The 17,632-nt window shown below is 39.6% G+C and overlaps 1 protein-coding gene across 2 annotated transcripts in view; it reads left to right on the top strand.

The window, feature by feature from the left end:
* Positions 1-17,632, top strand: part of RABL3 (RAB, member of RAS oncogene family like 3) — a 41,861-nt gene that overhangs the window by 3,411 nt on the left and 20,818 nt on the right. For both annotated transcript variants that reach the window (XM_023755779.1, XM_006090929.2), the window contains exon 2: positions 506-597. In XM_023755779.1, coding sequence (XP_023611547.1) covers positions 506-597 — 92 coding nt within the window. The remainder of the gene's footprint in view (positions 1-505; positions 598-17,632) is intronic.

Genomic DNA, 17,632 nt, shown 5'->3' with positions numbered 1-17,632 from the left:
CTGTCACAGACAGTGTTCAAGCACCATCTGAAAGATCATCTAATGGTGCCATGGAAGAGACCTCTCCATTGGTCATCAGGATAGAGCATTACCTCCAACATCTGTTAATAGTCTACAATTCTAAAAAAGGCTGAAGAGATGAAATCATTCAAAAGGAAAGGACTAGTTCATATGAAATTGCCCTAGAACAGTAGTTCTCAAAGCAAGGCCCCTGGACCAGTATCATCAGCATCACCAAGGAGTTTGTTAGAAGTGCAAAATCTTTGAGCTCCACAACAGACCTGCTGAATAGGAAACTGGGAGCAGGACCCAGCATTCTATATTTTAACAAGCCCTCCTTGACCATTTACTTATTCATAAAGCTTATTAAATGCTTGATATGGTATGAACATCCTTTAAACAACCATAGTTTACATACCATTATTACTGCATATTCTCAGTTATATTTTTGCTATCAGATTTCAGCATGTCTCTTATATAACTTGAGTTCTTGTATCTTTTACAGGTGTTGGGAAATCTTCACTAGTTCATCTTCTATGCCAAAATCAAGTGCTGGGAAATCCATCATGGACTGTGGGCTGCTCGGTAGATGTCAGAGTATGTTTCCTATATTTTTAGGGTTTTTTTTAGTAGTCATAGTAAAATTAATTAGTTACAGCTATGTAATCAAATTATAGTACTATGGTCAAAACTAAGTAATGATAATAACTGGGCTTTATTAAGCACATACTCTGTGCTGGATACTATGCTTTACATGTCTTTCCTTATTTAATAGTTTTTAAACTGTGAGATAATAGCTGCAGAAACTGAGGCATAGAGTAGTAAAGTAACATGACCAGATTCACTCAGTGCCTAACAAGCCGTCAAGATTTGATCCCCATTAGTCTGATTTTAGAGACTTCAGTTTTAATTGCTATGCTATGTATGTAGAGTTCACTTTACATGCTCCATAAATAATTCTAAGCCTTTGCTGCTGAAAAATCCAGCTTTTGGCTAGAAATAGTGCAAAGGCAAAAGCTTTTGGAGCCTTATGTCTAGGTCATCAGTTCCACCTCATATTTAAGAGACACAGGTACAGTTTCCATAGAATTAAGTGTCTTCCCAGATATTGTTGGTGTTTGCTAATTCCAGCTACTCCAATCCAAGTATCTCTTCTGCTGGCATACCTCTCTCCACTGAGTTAAGAAATAGGTAGGGAAGGGATGATTGTTAGCTAGATTGACAGTTATTTTCCTTTAGATCTTTGACTAAATAAGTTCTGTGACTTATTTTGCTGCTGATTAGAAATCTTTCATCAGAAATCTTTAATGTTATGTAGTTTTGCTAACCTATGTCTAGATATGGATTAGTTATTAGTCATTCTATTCAGCAGTTGTGCTTTCCATGGCTGTCTTCATTTTTCAAAAGTGTTAGCTATTGTCTGTCTGCCTTCATTCCCTCAATCTTCTCCTTTTGAACTTCTATTAGATTTTTCTCCTCTATATCTTTTATATGTACTTTCATGTTTTCTATTCTTTATTTCTCCTCAGTTCATTCTGGATGATGTACTCCAGTTACCTAAGAATCACTTCAACTATGACTAATGTGCTTTTAATATATCCACTCAGTTTTTTTCATTTTCGTAACTATAGTTTTTAGATATTCTTTTTGGTTCTTTTGCAAATGTCAAAATTTTTCAGAATATCCTAATCTTTAGTTATGCTTTTACATTTTTATTTTAATCATTTTAAACATACTATTTTATAGTTTCTTTTGGAATTTCTAATTTTTTCTGGGTGGTTGGTAGATACCCTTCTTGTTGTATATGTTGACTCCATCAAAATGTATTTTTTTGTATGGTGTGTAATTGTTTGAAGATGATCACATCTTGAGCAAGATATTTTTCCTGTTCCTATGGAAGTCCTATATGTTGTGTTGTGAAAGTCCAGTCAGTGCTTTTTCATTTCCCTTGCTGTCAGAGCCCTAGGGATTTCAATGGTCCATGTAATTTCTCATTTAGGAGTTTCCATGCCATTTAGATCATGTAAATTCCCATAATATTCAATTATAGCATAGGCCTATGGTTTCCATTTCTTGGGGCCTTTTTGTCTATTCTCTATTACCCCTATGTGAGGTCACTGATAGAAAGTTTTTTATTTTTCATGTTTTCCTGAACCAGTGGATAGAGTTTTTCCTACTCTCTTTCACTGACAGGGTAGCTCATCAAGGGTCCAGATTTCATGAAGAGAACTATAGTCTGGTCTTTGTCACTCACCCACATGTACTCTTGCCTTAAAAACTGGAAAACAAATCTCTATTCCTGGATGGGCACTAAAACTCCGGGGACCAGACCCTGAAGCTATTCTGAATCTAGGTCAGTTCCCACTTCTCACTCTGATTTTAAGTTCTTTCTTCATTTCCAGCATCTGGGGATTTTCCTGTCTTTTGAGCTTGTCCTCTTTATTTATTTTTTAATAGTTTATGACATTTCTATGCATGTAAAGTCAGGGGGTACCTTTCTGCCATTTCAACCTACCATGTCCCCAAATTCTTAGATATGGAAGAAAAACAGATTCTAGATAATGAGTTCAGTGGCAACTTTATTTAAGTTTGGGAGACTGAATAGCAAGTTCTGCACAAAATTTTCCTTTGCACTTTTCTAGCTCCCTTTCTGTGAGAAGACATATTGAAAAACAAAACAAAACAAAAAAAACAAACTTAGATTTAAACTCCCACTGCCTGAGACAGTCTTCATTTTGCCTTTTGCTTCTTAAAGAGTGACCTTAAACGAATCATTTTACTTCTCTGAGTCTTAGCAAAGTTGAAGTTAATAATACCTGCTTTACCTAGCCTACAAGTTTGTAGAGAGGATCATAGCTTAAGAAGCAAAGTTAAAGTATAGCGCTTTACAATTTTAAATTGACCTTTAGTTCAATTTTCTGCTCCCTGCCCTTTATCCCTGTCCTGCCCTTCTTCTCCCTAACCAGAGCTTAGTCTGTTCATGTAATTTACCTTTTCTCCCCTCACTTCATATTGGGTTGGCTAAATCTCTGGTACAATGTTGAATAGAAGTGGTGACAATGGGCATCCTTGTCTCATTCCCAATCTCAGGAAGTTTTCAGTATACCCTTAAATCTGGTATCATTTTGTTCCATGCTTCCATGTCTCTGGATCTGTTTTGTTTGGCAGTTTATTTTGTAAATTAGGTTCCACATGTAAGTGAGATCATGTGATACTTGTTTTTCTCTGACTGGCTTATTTCGCTTAGCATAATAGACTGCAGATTTTTGAACTCTCCCCATAGTTCCAAGGAACACTGGAATAAAGACTATAGTAGTCAAAGACAAATGTCATGAAATGTGAATAATTTTACTGGAATGAGAATGAGTGTGATACTAATTGACTCCTTTAAAGCTACCCTGACCTAAATTGCTTATTGTGGAAGAATGGACCATGTGGGACTGAAAGGGACCTTGCTCTTATTACTCTTCTTTGTATCTTGGGCTGATGGATCTTTGAAAAGAATGCATTTCTTTAATGACAACATAAGTAAAAGGCATTAAACGATAATCTTAAGTAAAGTTGTCATAGATATGTAAATCCTTTTGACTATTGTTATTATAAAGTGAACATTTCTTCCCTTTAGCAAGAATGATTAAATCTGATAAAGCCTTTACCTAAGTAGCTTTGAACACTTTCTTCCTAGCAGCTTTTATATTGCAACTAGAGGCCCGGTGCACGAAATTTGTGCATGTGTGTGGTCTCTGGGCCTGGGTGGCGATCGAAGCGCAAGCATCTGGTGTAGAAGGGCAGGTCCCAGCTGACCTCTGGGCCCTGGGCAGCACCTGAACCCCCAGGCCCCCACGTGCCCCCCTCCGCCTGAGTCATGTTGCCCGAGTCCCCACGCGGAGATGTGGTGAGCATGGCCGGACGCCGTGGACCAAGGTGCAGTGTGGGCCTCTGGGCCGCCCAGTAGCACTGCACGGAAGCCGGGTGGGCAGCACGCTCTCTCCCAGCCGGACTCACAGACCAGCTCCTGCGTGAACCCATGGGGAGCCCGACCTGCCCCTGCAGTCCAGGTGGCTATGGCCTGGCTCACCCGGAAGAGGCCATGCAGGTGCAGGGTGGGCTCCTCGCAGGTGTCCAGCACCTGAGTGTGGGGGGACTTCCCTGGCTCGCAAGCTCTGGCATCCTGTGGAAGCATAGCAAGGGGAGTGAGAGCAAGCTTGGCAGACCCCCCACATCCTCACCGCACCTCCGACCTCGTCACCCCCACCACCAGGTAGCCGGTGAAAGGTTGCAGCCCCCCGCCCAGGTGCCACAGGAGATTGGTCACTGCCACCCAGCCCCAGTTCCCTGTCTCAGCCCCCCACCCGGCTCCCTCAGTGCCTGGGTGCCGGGCAGCAGCCCCACCCCCTGCCACCGCCGCTGGTCGCCATCTGCAGGGCGATTGGGTCCCCGCTCGCACCTGCCTTGGCCTGGTGTTGCCTGCTCACCTGCTTCACCATCCCGCCACAATTCGGCTCTCGTCAGGGCCCATCAGGGCCGGCAGTGCCTCTACTGCTGCCCGCTGCCAGTGCCACATGGCCTACGTCCGTCATATTCCGCACTGGTGGTCAGCGCATGTCATAGTGCGCGGTCGAACTCCCGGTCGAGGGGACAATTTTCATATTAGGCTTTTATTATATAGGATTATAGCTTCTCTGTTATTGACACCTGTGAAAAGGATAGATCCATGAGTACACTAACAGTTGTCTCATTTAGCTTATTTCACATCTGTTTAAGAGCCAGCTAAAAATAGCATTGATAAAGGTGATAATGTAATTGTTTAATTTCAAGTACTAGATGAAGCTAATGAGCTTAATGTATATACTCAGTAATTATTAACATTTTGGATTTCGGATGCACTGCAGAGGTGTTCATAACTAAACTGAAAGCAGAAAAGTTTTATTTTGTGGTATTCTTCATTCCTGTCTTCTAATTTTGTGGCACCAAGTCTAATGGGATTAATATGAATGCATGGGTACTTTTATTTATGAAAACAAGACTTACAGAACTTAATCTTTTCACAGATTATAAATAAGGAAATTGGTCTGTCATTTCTTGTTCACTTTAATGGGATTTTAACTCTAATTTACATATTCATACAATTAATATTTATTGACTTCCTCTTTGGATAGCATAACAATGTGCAAGCACTGGGGAGAAATTTTATTTTAAAAGCAGTCTCTATCTTCACCAAGAATATGAAGTAGGGTCTAGTAGGTGGAACAAGGTGTATAAATAAATGAAATGATCTTTAATAATAATAATAATGAATGATGGCTAACCCGTTGGGTAGATTAGGCACCTATTTTACATACTAATTCATTTTATTCCCTCAATAGCCTTCAGGGTAGTTACTCTTAGTGTCCTTATTTGCCAATGAAGCGGTGGAGGCACAGAGATATTAAGTGACTTGTACAATGCCATACTGATCATAAGTGATGGAGTTGGGATTCAGACCCAGGCAGTCAAGTCCAAGAGCCTGTGCTCTTGACCGCTATTCTGTACTTACTCTTGTTCCAGAGGAACAATGGTAGTAAGAAAAAAGTATTCTAATGCTGTTAAATACAATAACCACTAGACTCATGTTGGCACTTTAAATTTAAATTAATGAATTAAACTAAAAATTTAGTTCCTCAGTTGAACTGTTCAGTAGTCACATATTACTATATTGGGTATTTTTATCATCACAGAAAGTTCTTATATAAACAGCACTTATGTAGAAAATTAGTGTTATAGCAATTTAGGAGAGAGTGAGATGTTTGTGAAGAGTAGAAAATTATACTGGCATTGATGATTGAATGGGTGGCCTGGGCAACAGATGAATGGATTATTCCCCAAGAAAAAGGATGTATATTATAGGTGAAAGAGAAGAAAATTATAATAAATTCAGTTCTGGACATGATGAAGGTCAGTATCTAAGTTATCCACCTGAAGCTATCCAGAAAGCATTTGAAAATGAGGAGTTGAAGTTCAAGAGAAAATTCAGAGTTGAAATCATCTGTATGGAGATGAGAGATGATGAGGTTTTCAGAAAAGAACATTTAGAAAGAGAAGAGCTGATGAAGAACTTTGGGGTATATTTAGAGAGTTGAAGGTGAAAGAGGGGTCAGAGAAAGATTTATCAAAAGGGTAGGAGGATAGCCAAGATGATGAAATACCACAAGAGCAAAGATATTTTTAGTATGAAATACTATAGAGATGTAAGAACTGAGAAGAAGCCCTAGCCGGTTTGGCTCAATGGATAGAGCGTCGGCCTGCGAACTGAGGGGTCCCAGGTTCGATTCCGGCCAAGGGCACATGCCTGGGTTGCAGGCTCGATCCCCAGTGTGGGGCGTGCAGGAGGCAGCTGATCAGTGATTCTCTCTCATCATTGATGTTTCTATCTCTCTCTCCCTCTTCCTTCCTCTCCAAAATCAATAAAAATATATTTTTTAAAAAAAAGAACTAAGAAGAAAAAAAAGTTGAATTTGGTGTTGATGAAGTCACTGCTGACCTTTGAAGGTGCAAGGAATGTTAGTAGCAGAAACCAAATGATGTGAGTAGGCAGAGAGGAAAGAAAGACAAAGGTTTAGATCAGTCTTTCACAAAGTGTAGAGGTTAAGTAAAGGGCCCTGGCCGGTGTGGCTCAGTTGGTTAAGTGTCCTTCCATGCACCAAGAGGTCTCCGGTTTGATTCCCAGTCAGGGCACACGCCTAGGTTTTGGACTCCATCCCCAATAGGGAGCATGCAGGAGGCAGTCAATCCGTTTCTCTCTCACTGATGTTTCTCTCTCCCCTCCTTTCTCTCTCTGTCTTTCTACAGAAATAAATAGAAACATTTTTTAAAAATAGAGGTTAAGTAACGGAGTGAATGGATACAGAATAGAAGGGAAAAGTGAAGATTTCTTTTAAAAGAGGAAATGAGCTTGGCTGAAGGCAAAACAAGGTTACTGTAAAGGAGAAGTAATTAGCAGCCACCTCTATACTAGTCATTCATTCATTTGTTCATTCAGTACATATATTGCATACCTACTGGGTGTCAGACACTGCAAGGAATTGAAAGTACAGGCTTACCACCTTTTATTGTGCTTTTGTGCTTTATAGATGTTGTGATTTTTGCAAATTGAAGGCAACACCCTCCACCAGTGAAAACATTATCACTTGCTCTATTATGACACTCACTTTATTGCAGTGGTCTGGAACTAACCTGTCATATCTCTGAGGGATGCCTATATAGCAGTGAATGAGACAAATCCAGTTCCTGCTCCCTGGTGCACTTTAGTAGTTGCTCTTTCTGTCATCTCTTTTTTCCCAACTGTCTTCTAAGACCTCCTACCTTTTTATTTCTCTAATAATAATAATGCAGGCATATATACTAGACCAAACATACTAGCATCTATAACATCCAACATTCTTTCTTGATGTGTCTTATTTTCTTTACTAAATTTGATTTTACTTTTTAAAAGTTACAAACAATAAACAAACTATTCAAAATGAGACAAAATCTTTTGTACTTAGTCTTGATTTGGTTTCCAATAAAAAGTCAACTTTGAGTGAGAAGCAGCATTAGGAGTATGGCTCCTTTTTCCCATTTGATGATCAGCACATACTGTTTGCTACCTGTTGCGAAATTTTTCCTTGTATAACTCTAAAGTCTGTAATGACGTTATTAAATCCTTGATGACCTATTTAAGTATAAAACTCATTGTTTATAGTTTGGCATTACCCCCACCCCCATCATGTTGGACTCTTAGTAAAGCACCAAGAAACTACTTATTGTGTCGAGAGCAATAATTTTATAATGTCAAGCTTTCCTTTGGCGATCACTCACCCATGTGAAAGATATAATGTTCTAACTACAAGCCACTGGTTTAAAGTTCTTAGGACTCATTCCATTTGGATTAAGTTAAACAGTATTAATTGAACAAGTTGGAAAGGAAGAAGGACACCTCTTCTAATTCTTTTTTTTTTTTTTTTTTTTAAATATATTTTATTGATTTTTTACAGAGAGGAAGAGAGAGGGATAGAGAGTCAGAAACATCGATGAGAGAGAAACATCGACCAGCTGCCTCCTGCACATCCCCCACTGGGGGTGTGCCCGCAACCAACGTACATGCCCTTGACCGGAATCGAACCCGGGACCCCTCAGTCCGCAGGCCGACGCTCTATCCACTGAGCCAAACCGGTTTCGGCCTCTTCTAATTCTTGAGGGAAACAATGAAAGGTGATTAGGGAAGGTATTTTGTCTAGCTGGCTTGGGACTATGTGTAGCCAGAAGGGATCTGGGTAGCAGACTTGGTACATTCAATGCTAAGAGGGCATGCTACCTGGGAATTGTATTACATAGTGTCTATTCTTAGAGGAATTAGTCTTTTAGGGGAGGTAACATTAGACATTTGAAATAATTTTAGAGATAAAAGTGGTGTACTGCAATGCTTGCTAAACTTAATTATGTAACAGAATCACCTAGGGAGCTTTCTTTAAAAATACAGATTTTTTTGAGCCCCACCCTAAAAGCTCCAGAGTGGTCCAAGAATCTTTTTTCTTTCTTTTTTTTTTTTTTTTCCAGAGAGGAAGGGAGAGGGAGAGAGAGAGAGAAACATCAATAATGAGAGAGAATCATTGATCGGCTGCCTCCTGCACGCCCCAACCTGGGCACATGTCCTTGACCGGAATCAAACTCGGGACTTTTTTTTTTTTTTTTAACTAGTAAATCCTCACCCAAGGATATTTTTTTCCATTGATTTTTAGAGCGAATGGAAGGGAGAGGGAGAGACAGAGAGAAACACCAATGTGAGAGAGACACATTGATTGGTTACCTCCTGCATGCCTTGGACCAGGGTCAGGAGCCTGCAACCAAGGTATGCCCTTGACCGGAATCAAACCCTGGACCTTTTAGTCTGCAGGCCACCTCTCTACCCTCCGAGCCAAACTGACTAGGGCAAGAATTTTATTTTTAACAAGCTTCCTATTAATTTTGATTTAGTTCATTCTCAGAACTGTACTTTTTTCACTGGTGTTCAGTAAAAATAATAAAACCTTGGAGGATGAGATATCCTAAATTTATGTATTGATTTAAACAAACATAGCCAAGCATCTAATATGTACTGGGTACTATACTATTTTCTGGGCCTACAAAGATGAATAATACATGATCCTGTCCTTATGCTCAGAGTCTAATAGAAGACATATTGGCAGATAAATAAAGCAGTGTGGTTAGAAATGATAAATGTGTACAGGGTGTTACGGCAGCAAGTAGGAGTATCTAAACCACCCTGGTTGGTTTTGGGTCTTGGAGGGAAGGGAGACTGATCAAGAAAGCTTCAGTAATGTGGCTGAGCTTTTTTTTCTCTCTCTATTGATTAAGGTATTACATATGTGTCCTTATCCCCCTATTGCCTCTCCACGCCCCCCCCCCACTCATGCCCTCACCCCCCTGGTGTCTGTGTCCATTGATTAGGCTTATATGCATGCATACAAGTCCTTTGGTTGATCTCTCCCCTTTACCCCCACCCTCCCCTACCTTCCCTCTGAGGTTTGATGGTCTGATTGATGCTTCCCTGTCTCTGGATCTGTTTTTGATCATCAGTTTATGTTGTTCATTATATTCCATAAATGAATGAGGTCATGTGGTATTTATCTTTCTCTGACTGGCTTATTTCACTTAGCATAATGCTCTCCAGTTCCATCCATGCTGTTGCAAATGGTAAGAATTCCTTCTTTTTTACCGCAGCGAAGTATTCCATTGTGTAGATAGATGTACCACAGTTTTTTAATCCACTCATCTGCTGATGGGCATTTAGGCTGTTTCCAAATCTTAGCTATGGTGAATTGTGCCACTATGAACATAGGGGTGCATATATCCTTCCTGATTGGTGCTTCTAGTTTCTTGGGATATATTCCTAGAAGTGGGATCACTGGATCAAATGGGAGTTCCATTTTTAGTTTTTTGAGGAAACTCCGTACTGTTCTCCACAGTGACTGCACCAGTCTGCATTCCCACCAGCAGTGCAAGAGGGTTCCTTTTTCTCCCCATCCTCACCAGCACTTGTCCTTTGTTGTTTTGTTGATGATAGCCATTCTGACAGGTGTGAGATGGTACCTCATTGTTGTTTTGATTTGCATCTCTCGGATAATTAGTGACTTTGAGCATGTTTTCATATGTCTCTTGGCCTACCTTCTGTCTTCTTTCAAAAAGTATCTATTTAGGTCCATTGCCCATTTTTTGATTGGATTGTTTATCTTCCTTTTGTTAAGTTGTATGAGTTCAGTGTAAATGTTGGAGATTAAACCCTTATCGGTGATAACATTGGCAAATATGTTCTCCCATGCAGTGGGCTTTCTTGTTGTTTTGTTGATGGTTTCTTTTGCTGTGCAGAAGCTTTTTATTTTGATGTAGTCCCATTTGTTTATTTTCTCTTTTGTTTCCATTGCCCTAGGAGCTGTATCAGTGAAGACAGTGCTTCAGCATATGTCTGAGATTTTGCTGCCTGTGGATTCCTCTAATATTTTTATCGTTTCCCATCTTATGTTTAAGTGCTTTATCCACTTTGAGTTTATTTTTGTGTATGGTGTAAATTGGTGATCTAGTTTCATTTTTTTTGCATGTATCTGTCCAATTTTCCCAACACCATTTATTGTAGAGACTGTCTTGACTCCATTGTATGTTCTTGCCTCCTTTGTCAAATATTAATTGAGTGGTTTGGGTCAATTGCTGGGTTCTCTATTCTATTCCATTGGTCTTTATGTTTGTTCTTGTGCCAGTACCGGGCAGTTTTGAGAACAGTGGCTTTGTAATACAGCTTGATATCTGGTATTGAGATCCCACCTACTTTGTTCTTCTTTCTCAGGATTGCTGCAGCTATTCGGGGTCTTTTTTTTTTTTTTATTCCAGATGAATTTTTGGAGAGTTCTTTCTAAGTCTGTGAAATATGCCATTGGTATTTTAAAGGGAAGTGCATTGAATCTATAGATTGCTTTGGGTCGTATGGACATTTTAATGATGGTGATTCTACCAATCCAAGAACATGGTATGTTCTTCCATCTGTTTATGTCTTCCGCCATCTCTTTTCTCAGTGTCCTGTAGTTTTCCGAGTACAGGTATTTTACCTCCTTAGTTAAGTTTATTCCTAGGTATCTTACTTTTTTTGGTGCAATGGTAAATGGTATTGTTTTTTTAATCTCTCTTTCTGTAAGTTCACTATTGGTGTATAAATATGCCATAGATTTCCTGGCATTAATTTTGTATCCTGCTACATCGCCGAATTCATTTATTAAGTCTAATAATTTTTTGATGGAGTCTTTAGGGTTTTCTATGTACAGTATCATGTCATCTGCAAATAATGACAGTTTTACATCTTCTTTTCCAATTTGGATACTTTTTATTTCTTCTTCTTGTCTAATTGCTATGGCTAGCACTTCCAGTACTATGTCGAACAGGAGTGGTGAAAGTGGGCATCCCTGTCTCGTTCCTGTTCTTAGGTGAAATGGTTTTCGTTTTTGCCCATTGAGTATGATGTTGGCTGTAGGTTTCTCATACAAGGCTTTTATTATGTTAAGATATGATCCCTCTATTCTCATTTTGCTGAAGTTTTTTATCAGGAAAGGGTGTTGGATTTTGTCAAATGCTTTTTCTGCATCAATTGATATGATTGTGATTTTTAGCTCTCAATTTGTTTATGTGTTGTATCACATTTATTGTTTGCAGATATTGTACCATCCTTGCTGCATCCCTGGGATAAATCCTGCTTGGTCATGGTGTATGATCTTTCTTATGTACTGTTGGATCCGATTTGCTAGAATTTTGTTGAGGATTTTGGCATCTATTTTCATGAGGGATATTGGCCTGTAATTCTCTTTCATTGTGTTGTCATTATCTGGTTTTGGTATTAGGGTAAGCTGGCTTCATAGAATGAGCTTAGAAGAGTTCCTTCCTCATGAATTTTTTGAAATAGTCTGAGGAGGATAGGTTTTAGTTCTTCCTTGAATGTTTGGTAAAACTCCCCTGTGGAGCCATCTGGCCCCAGGCTTTTGTTTGCTGGAAGCTTTTTGATGACAGCTTCAAATCTCCTCCATAGTTATCAGCCTATTGAGATTTTTAGATTCTTCCTGATTGAGTTTTGGAAGGTTGTATTTTTTCTAGGAATATGTCCATTTCCTCTAGGTTGTCCAGTTTGTTGCAGTAGAATTGTTCGTAGTATTTTTTAAAAATCCTTTGTATTTCTGTGGAGTCTGTTGTTACTTCACCTTTTTCATTTCTGATTTTGTTTATTTGGGTCCTCTCTCTTTGCTTCTTGGTGAGCCTGGCTAGAGGTTCATCAATATTGTTTATCTTTTCAAAGAACCAGCTCTTGGTTTCATTGATCTTTTGTTGTTGTTTTTTTTTTTGGTCTCTATGTCATTTATTTCTGCTCTGATCTTTATTATCTCCTTCCTTCTTACTCTGGGCTTTTCTTGTTGCTCTCTTTCTAATTCTTTAAGTTGTAGAGTTAGATGATTTATTACCATTTTTTCTTATTTTTTGAGGTAGGCCTATAGAGCTATAAACTTCCCTCTCAGGACTGCTTTCACTGTGTCCCATAGATTTTGGATTGTTATGTTTTCATTGTCATTCATTTCCAGGATGTTTTTAATTTCTTCTTTGATCTCTTTGGTAGCCCAGTCACTGTTTAATAGCATGCTATTCAAGTGTTTGAGTGTTTTGGATTGTTTTTATTGTAGTTTATTTCTAATATTATGCCATTGTGGTATGAGAAGATGCTTGACATGATTTCAATCTTCTTGCATTTGGAGAGACTTTGCCTGTGACCCAATATGTGGTCTATCTTTGAAAATGTCCCATTGAGAAGAATGTATATTCCATGGCTTTGGGGTGAAATGTTCTGAAGATGTCAATTAAGTCCATCTGATCTAGTGAGTCATTTAGGATTGCTGTTTCTTTGCTGATTTTTTGTCTAGAGGATTTATCCAGTGATGTCAGTGGTGTATTAAAGTCCCCTACTATGATTGTATTGTTGTCAATCTCTCCCTTGGTATCTTCCAAAAGTTTTTTTTTTATGTATTTGGGTGCTCCTGCATTGGGTGCATATATGTTTACCAGGGTTATATCCTCTTGTTGTATCAATTCCTTTAGTATTATGAAGTGGCCTTCCTTATCTCTTGTTATGGCCTTCACTTTGAGGTCTATTTTGTCAGATATAAGTATTGCTACCCCAATTTTTTTTTTTTCATTTTCATTTGCCTGAAGGATTTTTCCATCCCTTCACTTTCATTCTGTGTGAGTCCCTTGTTCTGAGGTGGGTCTCTTGTAGACAGCATATATATGGGTCATGTTTCTTTTAATCTATTCTGGCTGAGCTTTTTGATAATAGATAACTGATTCCTTATAACATCTTGTGTGTTTCAATGGTTTTGCTTAGAAATCTTGCTAAAATATATGTTTCCATGCTTTCTTAAACAGAACTCATATAATGTCACCTTTATTATCAGTTATTTATGCCATACAGCAAAGTAGTGATACCTTTTAATACAGTGTACAGAATTAGTTCCCATTATCCAAAATGGTCCCTGCTGCTGTGATTTTCCAGTTCTCTTTGTTGTCAGTCTGATAATTATCTTCTCTTAATGATAATTTGGCTGCCTATAGAATATATTATTTACTTAAACTTTTTTTGCCACAGCTGGTTTGGCTAAGTGGATAGAGTCCATACTACTCAGTGGATAGAGCACTGACTAAAGGGTCCCAGGTTCGATTCTGGCCAAGGGCATATGCCCAGTTGTGGGCTCAATCCCCAGTGTGGGGCATGCAGGAGGCAGCCATCATTGATGTTTCTGTCTCTCTATCCCTTTCCCTTCTTTTCTGAAATCAATTAAAAAACAAAAACTTTTTCTTAGATACAAGGATTTGTACCCCAAAAAATGGTAATAAGTAAAAAGAGTGAAGCATTCTGTTAAATATAGTATGTGAGTTCTTTTAAAAATATGTATATTTTTAATTTTATGTATATTTTTATTAATACAGTGTTATCAACTTTAGTCACCATGTTATACCCCAGACCCTCAAACCTTATTCATCTTATAGCTGAAAGTTTATGCTCTTTACCAACCTCTCCCTATTTCCCCCACTCTCCAACTATAAAAGTGGCTCTCCCTGGAAATCACTTTTTTGCTTTGTTTCTATGAATTTGACCTTTTATTCAGATTCCACATTTAAGTGATACTATGTAGTATTTGTCTTTCTCTGTCTGGCTTACTTCACTTAGCATAATTCCCTCAAGGTCCATCCATGTTGTCACACACACACACACACACACACACAGTATTTCCTTTCTTCTCATGGCTGATAATATTCCATTGTATATAATATTCCGTTATATATATACCACATCTTTATCCATTTATCCATTGACAGAGACTTAAGTTGCCTCCAAATCTTGGCTATTGTGCATAGTGCTCCAATGAACATGGGAGTGCGGGTATCTCTTCAAGATTCTGTTTTCATTTACTTTGCATATACCAGTGGTTCCCAAACTTATTTGGCCTACTGCCCCCTTTCCAGAAAAAATATTACTCAGCCCCTGGAAATTAATTTTTTTAAAATTTTAATAGCAGTTACTCATCGCCCCCAAATGCACCTGTGGCCATCACCGCCCCCCTGGATCGCTGCAGCGCCCACCGGGGGGCGGTAGCGCCCACTTTGGGAATCACTGGCATATACCTTTATCTAGAATAGGGATTGATGAATCATATGGTAGTAATGTTTTTAATTTTTTGAGGACCCTCCATACTGTGTTCAATAGTGCCTGTACTAATTTACATTCTTACCAACAGTGCACAATGGTTCCTTTTTCTTTCTTGCCAACACATTTTCTCTTCTTTTTGATTATAGCCATTCTAACAGGTGTGAGATGACATCACAGTGTGGTTTTGATTTTCATTTCCCGGATGATTAGTGAAATTGAGCACCCTTCATGTACCTGTTGGCATCTGTATACCTTTTTGGGGGAAATGTCTATTCAGTTCCGCTACCCATTTTCTAATTGGATTGTTTGTAGGGGTTTTTGTTTTGTTTTACTATTGACCTGTGTGAGTTCTTTCTATATTTGGATATTAAACCCTAATCAGGTATATGATTTGCAAATATATTCTCCCATTCCATAGGTTGCATTTTTATTTTGATAATGGTTTCCTTTGCTGTGTAGAAGCTCTTTCATTTGCTATAGTCCCACATACTGATTTTTGCTTTTGTTGGCATGTATATTTCTTTTTAAAAATCTTGGAAAATTCTAATATATACCCCTGAATCACCATACTAAAATCTGGCTCTTAACTTTTTTTCTAATAGATAAGGTTGCCATATATCAGAATTTGTTTCTGAACAGTTATATAGTACAAGCCTATAGAGTCTCAACCAAAGTCATTGGAGAGTTTTGAGTGAAAGGGTGATATGATCTAACTTACATTTTAAAAGGATCACTGTAGCCCAGCTGGTGTGACTCCGTGGTTGAGCGTCAGTCTATGAATCAGGATGTCACGGTTTGATTCCATGTCCAGGTTGTGGGCTCTATCCCCGGTAGAATTCTGCAGCCAATTGATGTTTCTCTCTCACCGATGTTTCTATATCTCTATCCCTCTCCCTTCCTCTCTCTAAAATCAATAATATATATGTATATGTATATGTGTGTATATATATATATGTGTGTGTGTGTGTGTGTGTGTATGTATATATATATATGTGTGTATATATATATATATATTTTTAAAGGATCACTGTAGCTACTGCATAGAAAGCAAATGGTCGGGGGAGGGTGGCAGGGGACCTATGAGTCCAGCAAGGCTGTAGTAGGAAGGTCAGTTAGGAGGTGATTACATTGATTCAGGCAAAGAGATAGATAGAAGCTCTGAGCTGGGTAGTAATAGTGGAGATGGTAAGAAATGAATAGATTTTGGATATATTTTTAAGGCAAAGACAATAGGATTTCCTGACAAATTAGATATGCAGTATGAAAAAAGTTACGGGTCACTGTTAAGTTTTTAGCCCTTAACTGAAAAGATGGAATTGCCTTTTACAGAGACAAAACTAGGAGAAGAATAGGTTTGGGAGGAAGATCAGGAAGTTATTTTTACATGTTAAATTTGAGGTATCTGTTAGACATTCAAACTGTAGTCTGGTGGCTATGTTACTCTGAAGTTCAAGGAATTGGTCCAGGATGGATAAAAATTTGGAATTCATCAACATAGGACATTTAAAATCATAAGATTAGCCCTGGGTGGTGTGGCTCAGTTGGTTGGATGTCATCCCATGCACTGAAAGGTTGCCAGTTCGATTCCTGGTCAGGGCACATGTTCAGGGTGCAGGCTCAAAGCTTGTGGGGGGCGGGGGTGGGCAGGGGGCAGGCAATCGATGTTTCACCCTCACATCAATGTTTCTCTCTCTCTCCCTCTCCCTTCTTCTCTCTCTAAAATTCAATCTAACAAAGAGGGAATATGCAAATTAACTGTCACAAAGATGGTGGCACCCAGTCCCCTCAGCCCTGCTGGAGTCCCTGAGTCCTTTCAGCCCCGCCAGGGGGTGGCAGGTGCACGGTGCAGCTGGACCCGCCCTGAGTGCCCCAGCCTCCCACAGCTGGCCCGAGGCGCAGGCAAGCCTCGGATGGCAGCCGCCCAGGGCCACCTGAGGCTCAGGTAACCAGGACCAGCCAAGGCATGCGCTGCCGGCAGTGGCAGCAGCAGAGGCGTGATGGGGGCGTCCCCTTCCCCTGATCATCGGGTTGCCTCCTGCCCCTGCGGGCTCCTGGACTGTGAGTGGGGGCAGGCCAAGCTGAGGGACCCCCTTCTCCAGTGCATGAATTTTCATGTACCGGGCATCTGGTTAAAAATAAATAAAATAAAATCTTTTAAGACACTCCAACAATTAAAGGATAAAGAGATAAGGACAACCCAAATGGAGACTGCAAAAGATTAGCCAGTGAGGTGGGAAGAAAAACAGGAAAGTGTGATATTCTGGAAGCTAAGTGAAGAAAGTATTGCAAGGCAGAGGAGTGACTAGTTGTGTTAGATGGTAGAGTAAGATGAAAACTGTTCATTGATCATTGGATTTAGCAATTTGGAAGCCATTGGTGACCCTGATAAGGAATCATTCAGTGGGGTGATTGGGGCAAAAAGTTTGACAGAAATGAGTTTAAAAGAGAATGTAAAGAGAATAATTAGACACAGCTGAGAATAGACTCAAAAGTCCTTTGGGGGGCTGTCACTATAAAAAGGAACAGAGAAACCCAAAACACTAATTCAAAAGAATATATGTGCCCCAATGTTCATTGCATGATCTAATCTAATAAAAGAGAAACATGCAAAATGACCGTACCTTTGCTATGCCCCAAGCCACACCCACCAGCCAATCAGAGCGACTATATGCAAATTAACCCTACCAAGATGGCGGCCGGCAGCCACGGAGCTGGAGCAAGCAGGAGGCTTGGTTGCCCCGGCAATGGAGGAAGCCAAGCTTCCTGCCTGCACTGGCTGGCTGTGGCCTCCGCTAAAGGCAACAAAGTTTCAATTATAGGAGAAAAGTGAATCCCAGATACCTGCTTCCAGCCAGCCTCCACTGGGAGCTTGGGTGGCTGGGGGCT

Source organism: Myotis lucifugus, unplaced genomic scaffold (genome assembly GCF_000147115.1).
Source record: "Myotis lucifugus unplaced genomic scaffold, Myoluc2.0 scaffold_84, whole genome shotgun sequence".
Classification (NCBI taxonomy): Eukaryota; Metazoa; Chordata; class Mammalia; order Chiroptera; family Vespertilionidae; genus Myotis; species Myotis lucifugus.
The sequence above is the reverse complement of the archived record's forward strand: the minus strand, read 5'-3'. Positions and strand labels throughout refer to the sequence as shown.